The sequence below is a fragment of the Salmo salar genome, chromosome 16 (genome assembly GCF_965601325.2).
Source record: "Salmo salar chromosome 16, fSalSal1, whole genome shotgun sequence".
NCBI lineage: Eukaryota > Metazoa > Chordata > Actinopteri > Salmoniformes > Salmonidae > Salmo > Salmo salar.
Window position 1 is genome coordinate 41932827 of NC_138306.1, and position 19035 is coordinate 41951861.

At 41.2% G+C, this 19035-nt stretch overlaps 1 protein-coding gene across 1 annotated transcript in view; it reads right to left on the reverse strand.

Moving 5' to 3' along the window:
• The window catches only part of si:ch1073-396h14.1 (disintegrin and metalloproteinase domain-containing protein 10), a 71023-nt gene extending 61545 nt beyond the window's left edge, over positions 1-9478 (reverse strand). The window contains exons 1-4 of the mRNA XM_014148673.3: positions 9309-9478; positions 7820-7967; positions 7577-7695; positions 7292-7447 (exon numbers count right to left, since the gene is read on the reverse strand). Coding sequence (XP_014004148.1) covers positions 7292-7447; positions 7577-7695; positions 7820-7967; positions 9309-9468 — 583 coding nt within the window. The 5' untranslated portion in view covers positions 9469-9478. The remainder of the gene's footprint in view (positions 1-7291; positions 7448-7576; positions 7696-7819; positions 7968-9308) is intronic.
• Between the last annotated feature and the right edge of the window lie 9557 nt (positions 9479-19035).

Here is a 19035-nt window from a genome sequence, read left to right on the forward strand (position 1 = left end):
ACTTAGCATTCACAGAAAGAGTTCAATCTTGGTTTCATCAGACAAGAGAATCTTGTTTCTCATGGTCTGAGAGTCTTTGGGTGCCTTTTGGCAAACTCCAAATCTCATATTAAAGGGTCTGAATGATTATGTAAATAAGGTATTTCTGTTTTTTGTTTAAAATACATTTGCGAAAAATTCCAGAATCGGTTTTCAGGTTTATCATTATGGGGTTTTGATGTAGATTGCAGAGGATTTTATTTTATTTAATCAATTTTAAAACGTAACAAAATGTGGATGAGTCAAGGGGTCTTAATGTATTTTCAACTGACTACTACACTTTTTATGTGAAATGTGCACAGTTTAAAAGTATAATGGTTCTAAATCTAGAAAAAAAACTCTGAGTGGGTTTACCTGAAGATCAAATCAATTCAGGGCTAAAGAAGGATTTCATAAGACTGAAACACTGTGCTATGCTCAGCCACAGAGTAGACCAGAACCCTCAGTCACCAGACATATTATTTTGATCCTATAGGACAGGTATTTCCAAACTGGAGTATGCTCAATACCGTTGGGGGTACGCCAAATAAAAATGTGATTTAACATTATTATTTGACAAATACAGGTAGCCTAGTCAAATAATTAACATCCAATCACATTAACCATTACTCTCTCGTGGGAAACCTTCACACTTGTGCAGACATTTAGAAATGAAACATGACAATTTAAAAAATAAGCCACGGGAGGTTTTTGAGCGAGAATAAAGATGACTTTCAAGTAGGAAGACATGTATAAAAGCAACAGATACCTTTAATAAGAAGGGGCTAGAAGCGTCTTATATGGTGAGCTACCTAGTGGCTAGGACAGGCAAGCCCCATACTATTGTGTAGGACTTAATTCTTCCTGCTGCCACGGATATGGCTGAGACAATGCTAGGGGAAAAGGCCCAAAAAACTATACAGACCATGTCTTCATCAAACAACACTGTTTCACAACGCATCAGTAACATGGCAGGAGATGTTTTGAAACAATTACTGCTTCGCATATAAGCCAGTGAATTATATGCGTTACAGCTGGATGAGTCAACAGACATGGCGGCCCTGGCACAGCTCCTGGTACATGTCCGTTACGTTTACGGGGGGGTCAATTAAGGAGGACATCCTCTTCTGCAAAGCACTGGAAACCAGGACAACATGAGAGGATATTTTTAAAGTACTGGACAGCTTTGTGACATCAAATGGACTTTGGTGGTCAAGATGTGTTGGTATCTGTACTGATGGCGCAAAAGCCATGACAGGGAGACATAGTGAAGTGGTAACGCTTGTGCAAGCAGATGCTCCCGACGCCACTTGGGTCCACTGCAGCATCCACCAAGAGGCTCTTGCTGCCAATGGAATGCCTGACAGCTTGAAAGACGTTTTGGACACTACAGTGAAAATGGTTAACTTTGTTAAAGCAAGGCCCCTGAAATCTTGTGTATTTTATGCATTATGCAATAATATGGGCAGCGACCATGTAATGCTTTTACAACATACAGAAGTGCGCTGGTTATCAAGGGGCAAGGTATTGACACGTTTTTTTGAATTGAGAGATGAGCTTAAAGTTTTCTTTACTGACCATAATTTTCACTTGTCTGACCGCTTGCATGATGACTAGTTTCTCACACGACTGGCCTATCTGGGTGATTGGACTCTTTTCTATCTGCATTAACAAGGACAACACACAGGTCTTTCCATCACTGTATGATTTTTTGTGTGCAAATTTACTCAAGCTTACGGACAATATCAAATGTGATATAGCGAAGCACCTGAGTGAGCTGGGTGCGCAATTACGCAGGTACTTTCCCAAAACGGACACAAACAACTGGATTTGTTATCCCTTTCATGCCCTGCCTCCAGTCCACTTACCGATATCTCAACAAGAGAGCCTCATCGAAATTGCAACAAGCGGTTCTGTGAAAATTGAATTTAATCAGAAGCCACTGCCAGATTTCTGGATAGGGCTGCGCTCAGAGTTTCTTGCCTTGGCAAATCGCGCTGTTAAGACACTGATGCCCTTTGCAACCACGTACCTATGTGAGAGTGGATTCTCGGCCCTCACTAGCATGAAAACTAAATACAGGCACAGACTGTGTATGGAAAATGATTTAAGACTGAGACTCTCTCCAATACAACCCAACATTGCAGAGTTATGTGCATCCTTTCAAGCACACCTTCTCATTAACCTGTGGGGAGTTATTCACAATTTTTGATGAACAAAGATTGATTATTATTATATTATTATTTGTGCCCTGGTCCTATAAGAGCTCTTTATCACTTCCCACGAGCCGGGTTGTGACAAAAACTCACATTCATTCTTATGTTTAATAAATGTATCATATAGTGTGTGTAGCAGGCTTACAATGATGCCAAAAAACAACATTTGAGAGTGCGCTGACCCTGAGGGGGTACGCAGCTGGAGGTTGGATGTTTGAAGAGGTACAGGACTATACAGGAACCACTGTTATAGGAGAACTTGGCCACATCCCCTGAATGTGCTGATGGAAAGGTTCTATCATTATCACAGAGTAATTTTGTAAAAGTAGTCTGCCTGAGACATCCTTCCATGGTGGGCTACAAATCATGTCATTAAGCATGGCCGGGAGATAACACTGGGGGGGGGGGGGGGGGGGGGGGTCAAGACCTGAAATGTGGTCTCTGGGTATTTCCCAACACGGATTCTTCATGCAAAATTCCTTGAAGGGACTGAATTCAGTCTGAGGCCGGATGCAATTCAACTAGAGGACTGTCCCTTTACAACACACAAGGTGAACAACGTTGAAAGCACTGTTTGAGGACTGCCCATGTTTCGATTAGATCTTAAAACAAAAATGCTTTCACACATCTGGAGTACGTATTCTTCCTCACTGTTGTTTTTGTGTGCTTATTCACTTACAATCAGAACTAAAGACTTTGTCATCTGCTTGCTTGCAGGGTGTGGGTTGAGTGAACCTCTTAACTAATCACACCCAGAGCGGAAGGAGCGCCAGCAGGGTGAATGACAGAGCCCCAGAGAGTATGGGAAATGCTCGATAGTTACCCTTCTCTCACACCACGGTGGTGTGACTTCAAAAGAGCGGTCACATGACCAGGGGTGACCACAGAGCGCTCACAAACAGGCACACTCGGACACTCCTTTCTCTGGTATTTTTTAACTTTGGGTTGTCTGCTTCTCCTCTTTCAGCACTCCATACAGCATGGGGACTTGTCAGTACTAGCCTGCCCCCACCTCTCTATCTCCTCACTGCACTCATACACCCACGTACGCGCAGGCAGGCAGGCAGACGCACACACACACACACACACACACCACACACCACACACACCACACACACACACACACACACACACACACACACACACACACACACACACACACACACACACACACACACACACACACACACACACACACACACACACACACACACACACACACACACACGTTTCAAAAGGCTACTCTAATCCAAGCCACTGGAGATAATCTCAATGCTTTATGACTCCATGGATGGGTGGTAAAACTTCCTCCATAGTGTCTTCTTTATTAGCTTGTGATGAGCTTGGCCTTCAGTTTGTCTGTTTGTCTGTCTGTCAGGAGGGATGGGTTTCTAAAGGCCTATTTACAAACAAACCTGGGCCGTCCCATGTCTGGGGACCAGGAGACCTTCATCCTTATCCAACCTCAAATTCAGATGTCACCCACAGGCAGTTACTGTAGTACAAAATGGCCACATTACCTCTGGCCCACTCACACAAGTTGAAGGGGAGAGTGGGGTAAGTTGAGTCATTTTTTACATTCAGCATCACTCTGTGAAGCGAAATATAGTATTATTTCTAACAAAGATATGTACATACAGTATATTTCAGGATGTTGTGTATCCCTGGAAATAATCAAATATCATGTAAACATTACAGTTTTGAAAACAGCGCTTTTCAAAAAAAGGGGTAAGGGCTAACCCTAACCCAAGTGTGGGGTAAGTTGAGCTGCGGGACAGGGTAAATTAAGCTGCCTACAAATGTCTGTACTTAATGAAAAACTACCACTACCTTTTTAAACCATGTCTACCTTTAGTTCCCAAACACAATGCAACACAATCACAATCGATTTTGGTCTTTTAATAATTTTAAGCATATTTTATCACAGACTTAACACCTAACACGCACTTTGTACTTTTTTAGAACAATTTTAACTTAGGCCAGGCCCTATTGTTACATATCCCAGCGATAATGCTTTGCATTAGGCCTGCGAAGAAAACACTTCAATTTGCTCAACTTGCCATTGGCTCAACCATTGGCTCAATTTATCCCATGGCCATGGCTCAACTTACCCCAAGGCAAACATTTTGACTATATTAGTCCACAAAGGTACACGGATGCACTTTCCTGCTAGTTTAGGACCTCATATTGGACCTCATATCGAAGCTTATAGAGACCCCAACTTATGTATAGAACTAAAATGATCTACTTTGGTTTTACATACAAGCATCATGAAACCTCTACACAACAAAATCATTTGACTTGATGAAAATCAGATTATTTTACCTAACTTGCTAACACTTTCTCCATGTGGTTTCTTCCTTCTCAGACTCAATGAAATGAAGACCTCTTCCTAAATATTTGGTCAAATGATTAATTGTGTGTATGGTTTACTAGAAACAAAGGTGGCTCAAGTTACCCTTTTGGCTCAACTTACCCCACTCTCTCCTACTGATATAACACTCTATCTGTCTCCATCAGTTACATTGTGTTTCAATGAAATATCACATACCATATAACTTCCTGCTTATACTGTATATTGGCAAGTATATTGGCAAGTGTATAAAAGTACAGCATCAGCAAACCTCTAAAATCTACAGTTTGGCTTTTGGCTATTTTAGGGGAGGGGGAGACAAAAACCTTGAGAAGACTCCAGTACAAGCAGGGGGTCTTGGCTTTGTGTGCGTAATATTGTTCCACCTCTTTCCTGGAATTAATCTAACTGACACACACACACACACACGGGATGACAGCTATCCAATGAGTGCCACCTGGCCAAACCTCTCAGATGGGGTCCTAATATAATATCGCTATGGGAACCGGCTCCAAGGGTTCACAGCCCTGGGAGGATACCAGGTCACCTGACACTCCTCCTCCTCCTTCCTCACACCAGCTCAGGGTTTTTTTCTCTTTGGCTGGAGCTCTGAGTGAGTCTCCACCTCCCCCCCCCCCCCCCCCCCCCCCCCCCCAGAGCTCCATAAGAGGACTCTGCTGTTAACCCGTTAACCCTTTCTGCTCTAAATAGCACAGGGATTGACTGTATCACTGACCCACTGTAACCCCGGCTTACAGCCTACTGGTTTAAGGCTTTAGACTGGGTTAGGCTAAAAGGAAAGTTAGGGAACCATTGACAGTCATTAGTCTGGCCCTGGAGCAGGATCCTCTCTGCTGATCTGGCCTGGTCTTGTGTGTTAAGGAGTAGGGAGGCATCAGGCCATGGCATTGACCATCAGTCCATTTCATCTGAACATGATGTCATAAAATACAGTGCATTCGAAAAGTATTCAGACCCCCTCCCTTTTTCCACATTTTGTTACAGCCTTATTCTATAATGGATTAAATCTTTTTTTCCCTCATCAATCTACACACAATATCCTATAATGACAAAGGGAAAACAGGTTTTTAGTCATGTTTGCAAATGTATTACAAATAAATTATTCAGACACTTTGCTATGAGACTCGAAATTGAGCTCAGGTGCATCCTGTTTCCATTGGCCATCCTTGAGATGTTTCTACAACTTGGAGTCCACCTGTGGTAAATTCAATTGATTGGACATGATTTGGAAAGGCACACAGCTGTCTATATAAGGTCCCACAGTTGACAGTGCATGTCAGAGAAAAAAACCAAGCCATGAGGTCGAAGGAATTGTCCATAAAGCTCCGAGACAGGATTGTGTCGAGGCACAGATCTAGGGAAGGGTCTGCAGCATTGAAGGTCCCAAAGAACACAGTGGCCTCCATCATTCTTAAATGGAAGAAGTTTGGAACCAACAAGACTCTTCCCAGAGCTGGCCGCCTGGCCAAACTGAGCAATCTGGGGAGAAGGGCCTTGGTCAGGGAGGTGACCAACAACCGGACGGTCACTGACAGAGCTCCAGAGTTCCTCTGTTGGGAGAACCTTCCAGAAGTACAACCATCTCTGCAGCACTCGACCAATCAGGCCTTTATGGTAGAGTGGACAGACTGAAGCCACTCCTCAGTAAAAGGCACATGACAGCCCACTTGGATTTTGCCAAAAGGGCACCTAAAACATGAGAAACAAGATTCTCTTGTCTGATGAAACCAAGATTGAACTCTTCGGCCTGAATACCAAGTTTCACGTCTGGAGGAAACCTGGCACCATCCCTATGGCGAAGCACGGTGGTGGCAGCATCAGCGGCAGGGACTGGGAGACTAGTCAGGATCGAGGGAAAGATGAACAGAGCAAAGTACAGAGAGATCCTTGATGAAAACCTGCTCCAGAGCCCACAGGTCCTCAGGGATGGGTTCACTTTCCAAGTTCTAAAAAACAGTTTTTGCTCTGCCATTATGGGGTATTGTGTGTAGATTGATGAGGGGAAAAAACTATTTAATCAATATTAAAATAAGGCTGTAACGTAACAAAATGTGGAAAAAGTGAAGTGGTTTGAAAATTTTCCGAATGCACTGTATGTCATCCTAAGCTTTGATAGATGACTTCATGGTCTGATTATAAGTTTATATTCATTACTTTATTCTAAAAATGAGGAAGGGTGGATACACACGTGATGCAATAGGAGAGATATTTTGAGAATCGTTTGAAATAGACCATTATCATTTTGGGGAAGCAATATAGCCATTAAAGGCCCAGTGCAGTCAAACTGATTTTCCTGTGTTTTATACATGTCCACACTATGAGGTTGGAATTATACTGTGTAAGTTGTGAAAATGGTGATAATGCCATTTTAGTGTAAGAGCTGTTTGGAAAGATCACCTGAAATTTCAGCTTGTTTTGCATGGGTGGAGTTTTGGCCTGCCTGGCGACATCACCAGGTTAATAGACCAATAACAAAGAGCGTTCCAAACCTCACTGCCAATAACGGCTAGTTTTTGGGTTACATATCTCTCCGATTTGACTGCTTTATTTGAAAACAATCACAGTAAGGTACTTAATTTTTACACAGAGATGATTTGATATTGAGATAAAAATGGCTGCATTGGACCGTTTTAATATACACTTGAGAAAAACATTCATTAGATGTTCAACAGTCCTCTCTTACCCATGTCGTCCTCATGGTAGATGATGGAGTGGTGTTGTGTGGGCTGGCTGGTGTATCTGTGGACGGGCTCTATGTAATACGTCCCATTGGCTGTGAGGACAGAACCCTCAAACTGGCCCTGGATGACTGAGCCGTGACAGAAAGATCCCTTCTCATCTGATGAGAGACAGACAGGTGGGAGTTAGTGAGAGATGGAGGGTGGAGAGAGACTGATAGGCAGATTGAGGGGAGGCAGGCTACAATATGTTGGATTATAAAGCCACGAATCCCTGAAGTGTCATATACCTTCAAGTTCTCCAGAATATAGATGGGAGAGGTCTGCTGTACTTGATGTATTTTCAGAGAAGACTTCAAAAGGCTCTGTGAATCCCGTCGTGTCTCGCCTCAAACGCAACCGGAAGTTCCTAAAGTAAACAATCGTGTGACACAAAGCACAAAGAGTGAAGCAAACATTGAAAGAAGTGTTGACAGTTATATACTCAATCGGAAAGGCCATGAAACAGCAGCTCCTGGGCTTGTGTCCAGTACCTGAGAAAAGCTCTGAAGTCCAGCTGCAGTGTCTGGTCCTGAGGCTGGGTCTCTCGTTTGGCGCGCCGGTGTCTCCTGTGTAAGGCCTCACGATCATAAGACAAGCCTTCGTAATGCCTTATGAACGGGCTAATACCATTCAGAGCTCCTAGAGAAGTTGACATAGAAATGACACAGGAAAGTTTAGATACAGTGGCTTTATCTTGTCTGATGTGAGAACTGTGTTAACCTGCTTTGTGACGTAATAAAAAACATTTTCCAGATAACTGCACAAACAATGCATAAAAGACTTCTTAACAGCTTCTACCCCCAAGCCATAAGACTGCTGAACAGTTCATCAAATGGCTACACAGACTATTTACATTGACCACCTTATTTTATTCTTATCAATTACTATGTTTTGCACTGACTCGATGTACAATCACTGGACTAACCTTACACTCAAAACACACACGCCCACACATGCATATTGACGCCACACACACACACACACACACACACACACACACACACACACATACATACATACATTCACATTCATTCACACTCTTCACATACACTGCTGCTACTCTCTGTTTATTATCTATGCATAGTCACTTTAACGCTACCTACATGTACATGTTGCCTCAATTACCTTGACTAACTCGTACCCCTCCACATTGACTTGGTACCGCTACACCTTGTATGTAGCCTCGTTATTGTTATTTTATTGTGTTACTGTTTTTCCCTTTAGTTTTTTTAGCACATTTTTCGTACGTTTTTAAAACTCTGCATTGTTGGTTAAGATCTCGTAATTAAGCATTTCACACCTGTTGTATTTGGCGCATGTGACAAATAAAAATGTGATTTATTTGATAATATAACAACATTTGAGAGGGGCAAAACAAACAATGTCTATAGATAAATGACCTACTGTCAGGAAGTGATACACGGAACTGAGGCTTCCTTTGTGTAGAGGCAGGCATTATGAACATTTCTCATCCATTTCAACTTTGCCATTCAGGTAGATTTAGACTGTGTTATAAATATCAGGCATTTCCCTCTTTCTAGTAGGCCTATGGACAGCAGATAAAAGTGACATAATTTCAACATGACATCAACTTCCCCATTATCGTGCTACATTGTTTTCTCTTTTGTCAAAAAACATGCCAATCAGATGGTCAAGGGCTTACACACACTGTCCATATAACACTCACACAAAGCTTCCATAGAGAATATCTCATATCATATCTAATCAAACAAAACACAGCATCAACAAGACATGGAGGCCTTTGTAGCAATGTAGTCCTATGTGTTTGTTGGCCATTGCATTACACAGAGGACAAGCTCAGGCAGATCCCCTGTCTTATCTGATAGTTCCAAGCTAAGGGTAGGCCACCGAATGTGAACAACGGCGTTAGATCCCCCTCCTGCATCGCGTGACTTGTCACACCTCAAAAATAACCTAACAACGTGTCAAGTGTCACACAGGAAATAAAAGCCATTCTACCTGCATTGGGTCCGCCCGAGAAGATAAGCAACATCAGAAGGCAGTATTTGAGTATATTCATGATGTCTTCTGTGCTTCCTTTCTCTCTCTCTCGCTGCTTACCTGTGGTCTCCTCACTGTGGAATGTGACTAGATAGCTGCTCATGCCAGGACTTACCATTGGAAGATAGGAACACACAGAGTCCAAGGCAAATTCAGACTTGTTATACTGTTAGGGAGTCCTTTAAAATATATGCAAAAAAACACATTTCCAATTCACACATGCGCATTAACACACACTTGTACATGTGTGAAATAGGACAAATATAAGCACCCACCAAATTATTATGTATTATTTAAATATAATTAGTGAAGACGAATATGTATTAGGTAACAGTGGTTTCACAACAATGGTGTTACTGTTTCATAGAGGTAATGATAGGGGTCATTAAGTCAATTGTGGTTGGTACAGTCACCCTAACACGAATTGGGGTGGGAAGTTACCATTATCTTTATTTAGGCTAGTTGTATTAGATAATGTTAGCTGGAAACTCCCCTTGGAGACAGTGACAGCCTGATTAGCCTATAGGCATACTTCCCTCACAAATTAGATCTATTTGGAGAATGTTTTATAATAGACAATGTGTTATATTTTGGGGAGCAATATGGAACAAAAGTCAAGATATTCTGATTGAAAGAGTGTCATCAGACTTATATAAAGGGAAGTAAAAACCCATAAGTTAAAAGCAGTGCTGTCACGTGTGCTCCCTCTCTGGCCTCTAGGTCACCAGGCTGCTCGTTATGGCGCACACTTGTCACCAGCGTTATGCACATCTCTGCATAATGACACTCACCTGGACTCCATCACCTCCTTGATTACCTGCCCTTAATACAGTTGAAGTCGGAAGTTTACATACACTTAGGTTGGAGTTATTAAAACTCATTTTTCAACCAGTCCACAAATTTCTTGTTAACAAACTATAGTTTTGGCAAGTCAGTTAGGACATCTACTTTGTGCATGACACAAGCCATTTTTCCAACAATTGTTTACAGACAGATTATTTCACTGTATCACAATTCCAGTGGGTCAGAAGTTTACATACTGTAACGGCTGTCGTGTGTGTAGGACCAAGACGCAACAGGGAAGTGTATACTCATGTTTTTAATACTGAAGAAGGTGAAACAAAAAACACGTATACAATTACGAAAACGACACTAACAGTTCTGTCAGGTGAAGAACACAAAACAGAATACAACTACCCACAATCCACAATACACACACACCCCTAATTATAGGACCTTCAATCAGAGGCAACGATAGACAGCTGCCTCCAACTGAAGGCCCCAACACCAATTAACTAAACATAGAAATACAAATGACTAGACAAAACATAGAAATAAACTAACATAGAACAATAACAAAACTGGACTAATAAATCAAATACCCCTCTCTACATGGACAAATACACACAACCACCCTGAACCACATAAAACAAATACCCCCTGCCACGTCCTGACCAAACTAAACACTAAAAAAGAACACCTTTACAGGTCAGAACGTGACACATACACTAAATTGACTGTGCCTTTAAACAGCTTGAAAAATTCCGGAAAATGTCATGTCTTTAGAAGCTTCTGATAGGCTAAATGACATAATTTCAGTCAATTGCAGGTGTACCTGTGGATGTATTTCAAGGCCTACCTTCAAACTCAGTGCCTCTTTGCTTGACATCATGGGAAAATCAAAAGAAATCAGCCAGCCAAGAAAATTGTAGACCTTCACAAGTCTGGTTCATCCTTGGGAGCAATTTCCAAACGCCTGAAGGTACCACGTTCATCTGTACAAACAATAGTATGCAACAATAAACACCTTGGGAGGACACAGCCGTCATACCGCTCAGGAAGGAGACGCGTTCTGTCTCCTAGAGAGGAACGTACTTTGACGCTAAAAGTGCAAATCAATCCCAGAACAACAGTAAGTAACCTTGTGAAAATACTGGACGAAACAGGTACAAAAGTATCTATATCCAAAGTAAAACGAGTCCTATATCGACAAAACCTGAAAGGCCGCTCAGCAAGGAAGAAGCCACTGCTCCAAAACCGCCATAAAAAAGCCAGACTATGGTTTGCAACTGCACATGGGGACAAAGATCATACTTTTTGGAGAAATTTCCTCTGGTCTGATGAAACAAAAATAGAACTGTTTAGCCCTAAAGACCATCGTTATGTTTGGAGGAAAAAGGGGGAGGCTTGCAAGCCGAAGAGCACCATCCCAACCGTGAAGCACTAGGGTGGCAGCATCATGTTGTGGGGGTGCTTTGCTGCAGGAGGGACTGGTGCAAGTCACAAAAGAGATGGCATCATGAGGAAGGGAAATTATGTGGATATATTGAAGCAACATCTCAAGACATCAGTCAGGAAGTTAAAGCTTGGTCGGCAGGTAGCCTAGTGTTTAGAGCGTTGGACTAGTAACCTGAAGGTTGCAAGATCGAATCCCCAAGCTGACAAGGTAAAAATCTGCCGTTCTGCCCCTGAACAAGGCAGTTAACCCACCGTTCCTAGGCCGTCATTGAAAATAAGAATTTGTTCTTAACTGACTTGCCTAGTTAAATAAAGGTACAAAAAATGTAAAATAAAAGGGTCTTCCAAATGAACAATGACCCCAAGCATACTTCCAAAGCTGTGGCAAAATGGCTTAAGGACAACAAAGTCAAGGTATTGGACTGGCCATCTCAAAGCCCTGACCTCAATTATCTAGAAAATGTGTGGGCAGAACTGAAAAAGTGTGTGCGAGCAAGGAGGCCTACAAACCTGACTAAGTTACACCAGCTCTGTCAGGAGGAATGGGCCAAAATTCACCCAAATTATTATGGGAAGCTTGCGGAAGGCTACCCGAAACATTTGACCCAAGTTAAACAATTTAAAGGCAATGCTACCAAATTCAAATTGAGTGTATGTAAACTTCTGACCCACTGGGAATGTGATGAAAGAAATAAAAGCTGAAATAAATCATTCTCTCTACTATTATTCTCACATTTCACATTCTTAAAATAAAGTGGTGATCCTAACTGGCCTAAGACAGGGAATTTTTACTAGAATTAAATGTCAGGAATTGTGTAAAACCGAGTTTAAATATATTTGGCTAAGGTGTATGTAAACTTCCGACTGCAAATTTCTGTATGTCACTCCCTTTGATTTCTTCCCCAGTCATCATTGTTTCTGTTTCTGTATCATGTTGCTGCGCTGGTCATGTTTCTTGTGTTCGTTTATTTATTAAATGTATTCAATCCCTGAACTTGCTTCCCGACTCTCAGTGTACATCGTTACAAGTGCGATACACTGAGTATACCAAACATTAGGAACACCTTCGTAATTTTAAGTTACACCACCCCCTTTTACCCTCAGAACAGACTCAATTCGTCAGGGCATGGACTCTACAAGGTGTCGAAAGCGTTCCACAGGGATTCTGGCCCATGTTGACTTCAATGCTTCCCACAGTTGTGTCAAGTTGGCTGGATGTCCTTTGGGTGTTGGATCATTCTTGATACACACGGGAAACAGTTGAGTGTGAAAAACCCAGGAGCATTGCAGTTCCTGACACACTCAAACCGGTGCGCCTGGCATCTACTACCATACCCTGTTCAAAGGCACTTACATGTTTTGTCTTGTCCATTCAGCCTCTGAATGGCACACATACACAATCCATGTTTTAGTTGTCTCAAGGCTTAAAAATCCTTCTTTAACCTGTCTCCTCCCCTTCATCTACACTGATTGAAGTGGATTTAACAAGTGACAATCAATAAGGAATCATAGCTTTCATCTGGATTCAACTGGTCAGTCTGTCATTGAAAGAGCAGATGTTCCTAATGTTTTGTACACTCAAGGAATAGGGTGCCATTTCTGGGATGCACACATGGACGTCACTAGTTCTAATAAATGCAACCAGTTGAGGGATTCTTCACGAAACTAGAACAAAAAAAGACCATCTGGTGTTTTCATAGACCTCCTTTTACTTGCAAATCCACTCATTCAATTAACAAACGTGAAAGTTTTCAGTTCAGGAAACTTCAATGGAGACATTCCCATCCTAAACGGAACAAGGCAACCCAATGACTGGACAGAACTATGGTGCACTCTCAGTCATAAAGGGTCAAAGCCAGGTTCCTATATAAGAGATTACACACAGCAGGGTAACATTTGCTTTAAATCATATTTTACTGTAATGTGTTTTCATTTGGACGTTGTTCAGTAGGCCCTGCAGTGCTGCATGACAAACTGGCTACAGCTGAGAAATGCATCTCCTCCGGCCACACTGTGATGACACAAGCCAGACACCAGCACTTCATCTGGTCTGGTATGCACATACTACCTCAATATGAAAGGAGAGGTGGAAGAGTGCTAAGACAAGCACTGCATATACGTACCTAGAGGGGACACAGAATCAAACTGATCTAAAAATCACAATGAATAAGTTATTGTAAATGGTAATAGATGAAGAGCAACTGCTAAACATGACATTAACTCTTTTCATGCCAGGGACACAGAGGAACTAATCATGCAGTAAGAATAGTAGCCAGACAATGTCCTGTGTCTGACACTGAAATGAAGACCTAAACCCCAATTCCACTTCTTGTCTGATCTGGTTTACCTCCAGAGAAACACGGCTGTCACGACTAGAGGTGGGCTCCTCCAGGTAAATATTTTGCTCTTTACGGCTATATTATAGGGGCATCATACGAAGAAAGCTAGATCTTTCTAAAGCTAACCAGCTTCAGTTAGTTTCACATTCCAGCTTAGGTTTCATCCGCACTAGGACAGCGGATATTGCTTGACCGCCTGCGTGTGTAAGTCACACATGGCTAGTCGAACGACAAACTCTTAATTGAGACAATACTGAAACATAAATCCATGGGCAAGTCAGTGCCACATTTGAAATTGTGCCGAAATCAAAATGAAGGAAAAGTTATCTTGCAAATTCAACAGGCTATGTTGTGAAATAGGCTTTTTGAAGTGCTCTTTTTTCTTATCGTTAATGCCGTCTTTAACATCTAAAAAAAAAAATTACACCAAAAAAAACATTTGATTCATAAAATATTTAATCAGTTCCTCAAATGAAGGGGACGATGTCGCAATTGTTGTGAGAGGGAGAGAATCCCATTTCATTGGTCATCAACTCAGGTCATAGACACTTCATTCAAGACAAACAGAGTTAGCCCTGAGTTAGCCTGTCACGGAGCAGGTTACTTCTGAAGGATTCGTTGCCATAGAAATTTACCTGACTAAAATGTGAGCCACATTCGTATGACCAGTTATCCTGTGTTGAACGCCGAACTGACCAAAGTTTGAGTTAACTTCTCAAACCTGATTCGTGGGATACCCTTTATCTCTCCTGCTGCTGTTCCACTCCCTGACAGACTCCCCCAAATCATCCTGCCTTAAACCGATTGGCCAGGGTTGAACAGCCTGATGTGAAATATGACATCACACACCCATCCCACCCACAGGTAACCACACGTGACATCAACATTTCATGAGGTCTCTAAAGTTGTAAATGTATGACTGGCTAGGCCGATATGGAGTCTTTAATAGGCAGCCCTAGGAATAGCCAAGATATAGAGCTCTCTTCTCTCCTCTGTTCCCTGCACACTCAGCCTTTAGTTCTAATCCCATAGGAATAATATGTTTTTACCACGGGTATCAATGGTTCAAACAAACTTTGTGAGCCTTTTTGGTTGCTAGTGAAACTAATTCAAACCAACATTAGATGTGACATTTGACCCTGCAAATGAGCGGTATTCAGACCCAGACAAAGGATCGGGAGTGATTAGTGAAGACTATGCCCTGGATTACTTGGATCTCCCTGGGTTCGTAGGTTATGGGAATTATCAAACCACCTTCATCTTTAGACTTACCCAATCCAACTATTAACACCTTTAGTTCACAACCCACTTCATAAAATGATTCAATACAGAGAAGCCCATCGATTTCATGCCTTTAAACCAAATAATGTCCACACTGTGATGTGTTCAACAAATTGCCTGTTGTTCCCATGACACTGACATAGCTCAACAGACAACCATTCTTATTAATGTACAGTGCATTCAGAAATTATTCATTTTGCTGTGTTTTACACATAATACCCTATAATCACAAAGTGAAAACATGTTTAGAAATGTTAGCAAATGTATTGAAAATGTAAATTTAATATTTCATTTACATACAGTTACAGTCAAAAGTTTTGACACACCTACTCATTCAAGGGTTTTTCTTTATTTTTACTATTTTCTACATTGTAGAATACCAGTGAAGACATCAAAACTATGAAATAACACATATGGGATCATGTAGTAACCAAAAAAGTGTTAAACAAATCAAAACATAATTTATATTTGAGATTCTTCAAAGTAGCCACCCTTTGCCTTGATGACAGCTTTACACACTCTTGGCATTCTCTCAACCAGCTTTGCACACTTAAAGAGTGTGCAAAGCTGTCATCAAGGCAAAGGGTGGCTACTTTGAAGAATCTCAAATATAAATTATATTTTGATTTGTTTAACACTTTTTTGGTTACTACATGATTCCATATGTGTTATTTCATAGTTTTGATGTCTTCACTATTATTCTACAATGTAGAAAATGGTCAAAATAAAGAAAAACCCTTGAATGAGTAGGTGTATCAAAACCTTTGACTGGTACTGTAAGTATTAACACCCCTGAGTCAATCCTTTGTAGTAACACATTTGGTTATGTCTGTATCAGCTTTGCACATCTGGTTTTTGGAATTTTCTCCCAATATTCCTTGTAGATTTTCTCAAGTTCTATTAAGTTAGATCGGGAGAGGCGGTAAACAGCAATCTTCAAGTCTTTCCACAGATTTCCAATAGGATTCTAGTCTGGGCTTTGGCTGGGCCACTCAAGGACTTTCACATTCTTGTTATGAAGCCATTCCACTGTTGCTTTGGCTGTATGCTTGGGGTCATTGTCCTGTTGGAACGTAAATCTTCACCCCCAGTCTAAGGTCATTTGCACTCTGAAGCAGGTTCTCATCAAGTATTTGCCTGTATTTGCCTCCATTCATTGTTCCCTCTGTCCTTAATGGTCTCCCTGCCGCTGAAAAGCATCCTCATAGCATGATGCTGCCACCACCACCATGCTTCACGGTAGGGATGGTGTTAGACGGGCGATGAGCTGTGCCTGGTTTTCTCCGGACATAACACTTTGCATTCTTGCAATTTCATGAGAAAAAAAATCTGCCTTACGCTCTGTCTTTCACATGCCTTTCTGCAAACTCCAGGCGTGCTGTCATCTGCCTTTTTTTTTAAGAACTGGCTTCTGTCTGGCCCCTCTCCCATCAAATCCAGATTTGTAAAATGCTGTACAGACTGTTGTCCTTCTAGCAGGTTCTCCCATCTTAGACAAGGAACATTCTAGTTTTGTCAGAGTTTGCGCAGTTGGGTCAGACAACCAGCTCTAAGCAGAGTCTGGGTCGTTCCATTTTTTTTTCAATTTCCCAATGATAGAGACCACTGAGCTTTGGAAAATGTCCACACTCTAGAAATTGTTTTATACCCTTGCCCAGATAAATGCCTCATCACAATTCTATCTTGGAGATCTACGGACAGTTCCTTGAACTTCATTGTATAGTTTCTGCTCTGACACCTTATATATACAGATATGTTTCTTTCTAAATCATGTCTAAACTATTGAATTTGCCACAGGTGTACTCCAATGAAGTTTTAGTGACATCTCAAGGATGATCAAAGGAAATTGGATGCACCTGAGCTCAATTTGGAGTGTTACAGCAAAGGGTTGTGAATACTTACGCAAATTAGATATTTCTGTATTTCATTTTCAATAAATGTGCAAACATTTATAAAAACATGTTTTCACTTTCTCATTATGGGGTATTGTGTGTAGATGGGTGAGAGAACATCAATGTAATCCATTTTGAATTCAGGCTGTAACAACAAAATGTGTAATAAGTCATGGGGTATGAGTACTTTCTGAAGGCTCTGTATGTCAGTCTAGGGTCCATGTATGAAAGTCAATAGTGCAGGAGATCTCAAGAGTAACCAAGGGCCAACATTTTGACCCATTTCTGTCCATTGAAGCCCATTCAGGCTGCAATTATAGAATAATGGAACGTGTTAGACTCTAGACTGGCCACCAATGTCCCATGTGCCGCACGCTGCTACCCCTGCATAGTGAACTATTTTCAAGATGCTTCAAAGACTGGGAAAGGTGAAGGTATATGGGTTGTTCCACGAAATGAGTGCCTTTGTGTCCTTTTGATATTTTAAGTAGAATTGTGCACAAATATAGCATTTTAAATTCCTGTTATATTAAATGAAGTGCCCTTTAATATAGAGCACTGCATGGAACATTCAATAAATCTGATTTTTTTTAAAGAACTGCTAAAGTGCCAGAAATGTACCTCTGTACACCCTCTGTAACTACTATGAAGATTTTAACTCACTTTTAACTCACTCATTTTAAATCACCCAGACATTTCTCGAAGGTGTAAAGTCCTAGTTATTTTGTTGCTTTGACAGTCATTTCTGGCGATTATTATTTATTTAATGTGATTGGTGATTCATTTTAAGAAAAATAAAAAAAACCTGTCTCTCATTTTAAGGTCAACCCTGTTATATGAACTGAACTTTAATTTGAACATGGTGAAACTATTCCTTTTGAAATATTTTCTTTCAGAAGAAACATTTAAAATCTTATAGTCAAACCCTAGTGTCAAAGCAGGTTATACTCTTTTAGGCAAATTTCTGGTGTTTTGTGGTGGAAAACAGAGTGGGTCGAGCGTAACACGTGAACCCTGTTACCCATAGATAGGCTAGAAAAGCTTGCATTCAATTGCCCCTCCCTGTTGCACACAACAAGCTTCCATTCCCCCTGGGGGATTTATGGCTGACTTAAGATGAAATCGTCAACCCTGTTACTTTACTTGGCACTTAATAGGCACTTACTATAGTCATTTTTTATTTTATTTAACACCTCTTGAGATAGGAAAATATATTTTATATTCAGTTGAACGTGATCATTGTGACAGAATGTTAAAATTAGGTGAAAACAAGTTTTTCTTCCTACCAAGTTACACTACTTAAAAAGGCACCCACCCAATTGATGGAACGACCCATATCGTTTCACTACTCCCAGTTCTAGAGGGGAGAAAGCCTGATAGACATAATGTGTGTCAATGGACCCACATTCCCACCACTCAGAGAAGATTATCCGTTTGAAAATTCATATCCTCCGTGAGACCTTCAGGTGCAATCAATTCTAGATGTAACCTTGGGGGGTAATGGCAATGGAAAATAATTAGAATCCAAATGTGGTATTGCATCGCCCCCTGCTGCAAGCTTTGGGGAATGAAAGTATATTGAGTGCAGAAGACCCTCTTTGAGGCAAGCATGGTATTTGGGAAAGGGCCATCAGTTGCAGCACTGCAGCCAAGACACCAACACTTCAACAGACACAAGGACATTCATGCTAGAGGCACCCCAAAACAAGAGGATAGGCAAGGACTTCTAGGTGGGTTGTTTGAAGTAAACATTCAGTGGCTATCCCTACTGATTAGGAACTGTCCGTGATTAGCTACTTAATATTAGAAACAGCATGTGATAGTCCTCTGGGGATAGAAAATAAAGTACAAATGACATTTCTAACCTATTTCAATTTTCTGTGTTTTGTTAAATAATGAATCCTTGAATGGCAGATGTTTTTCTTAGAGGAGAAA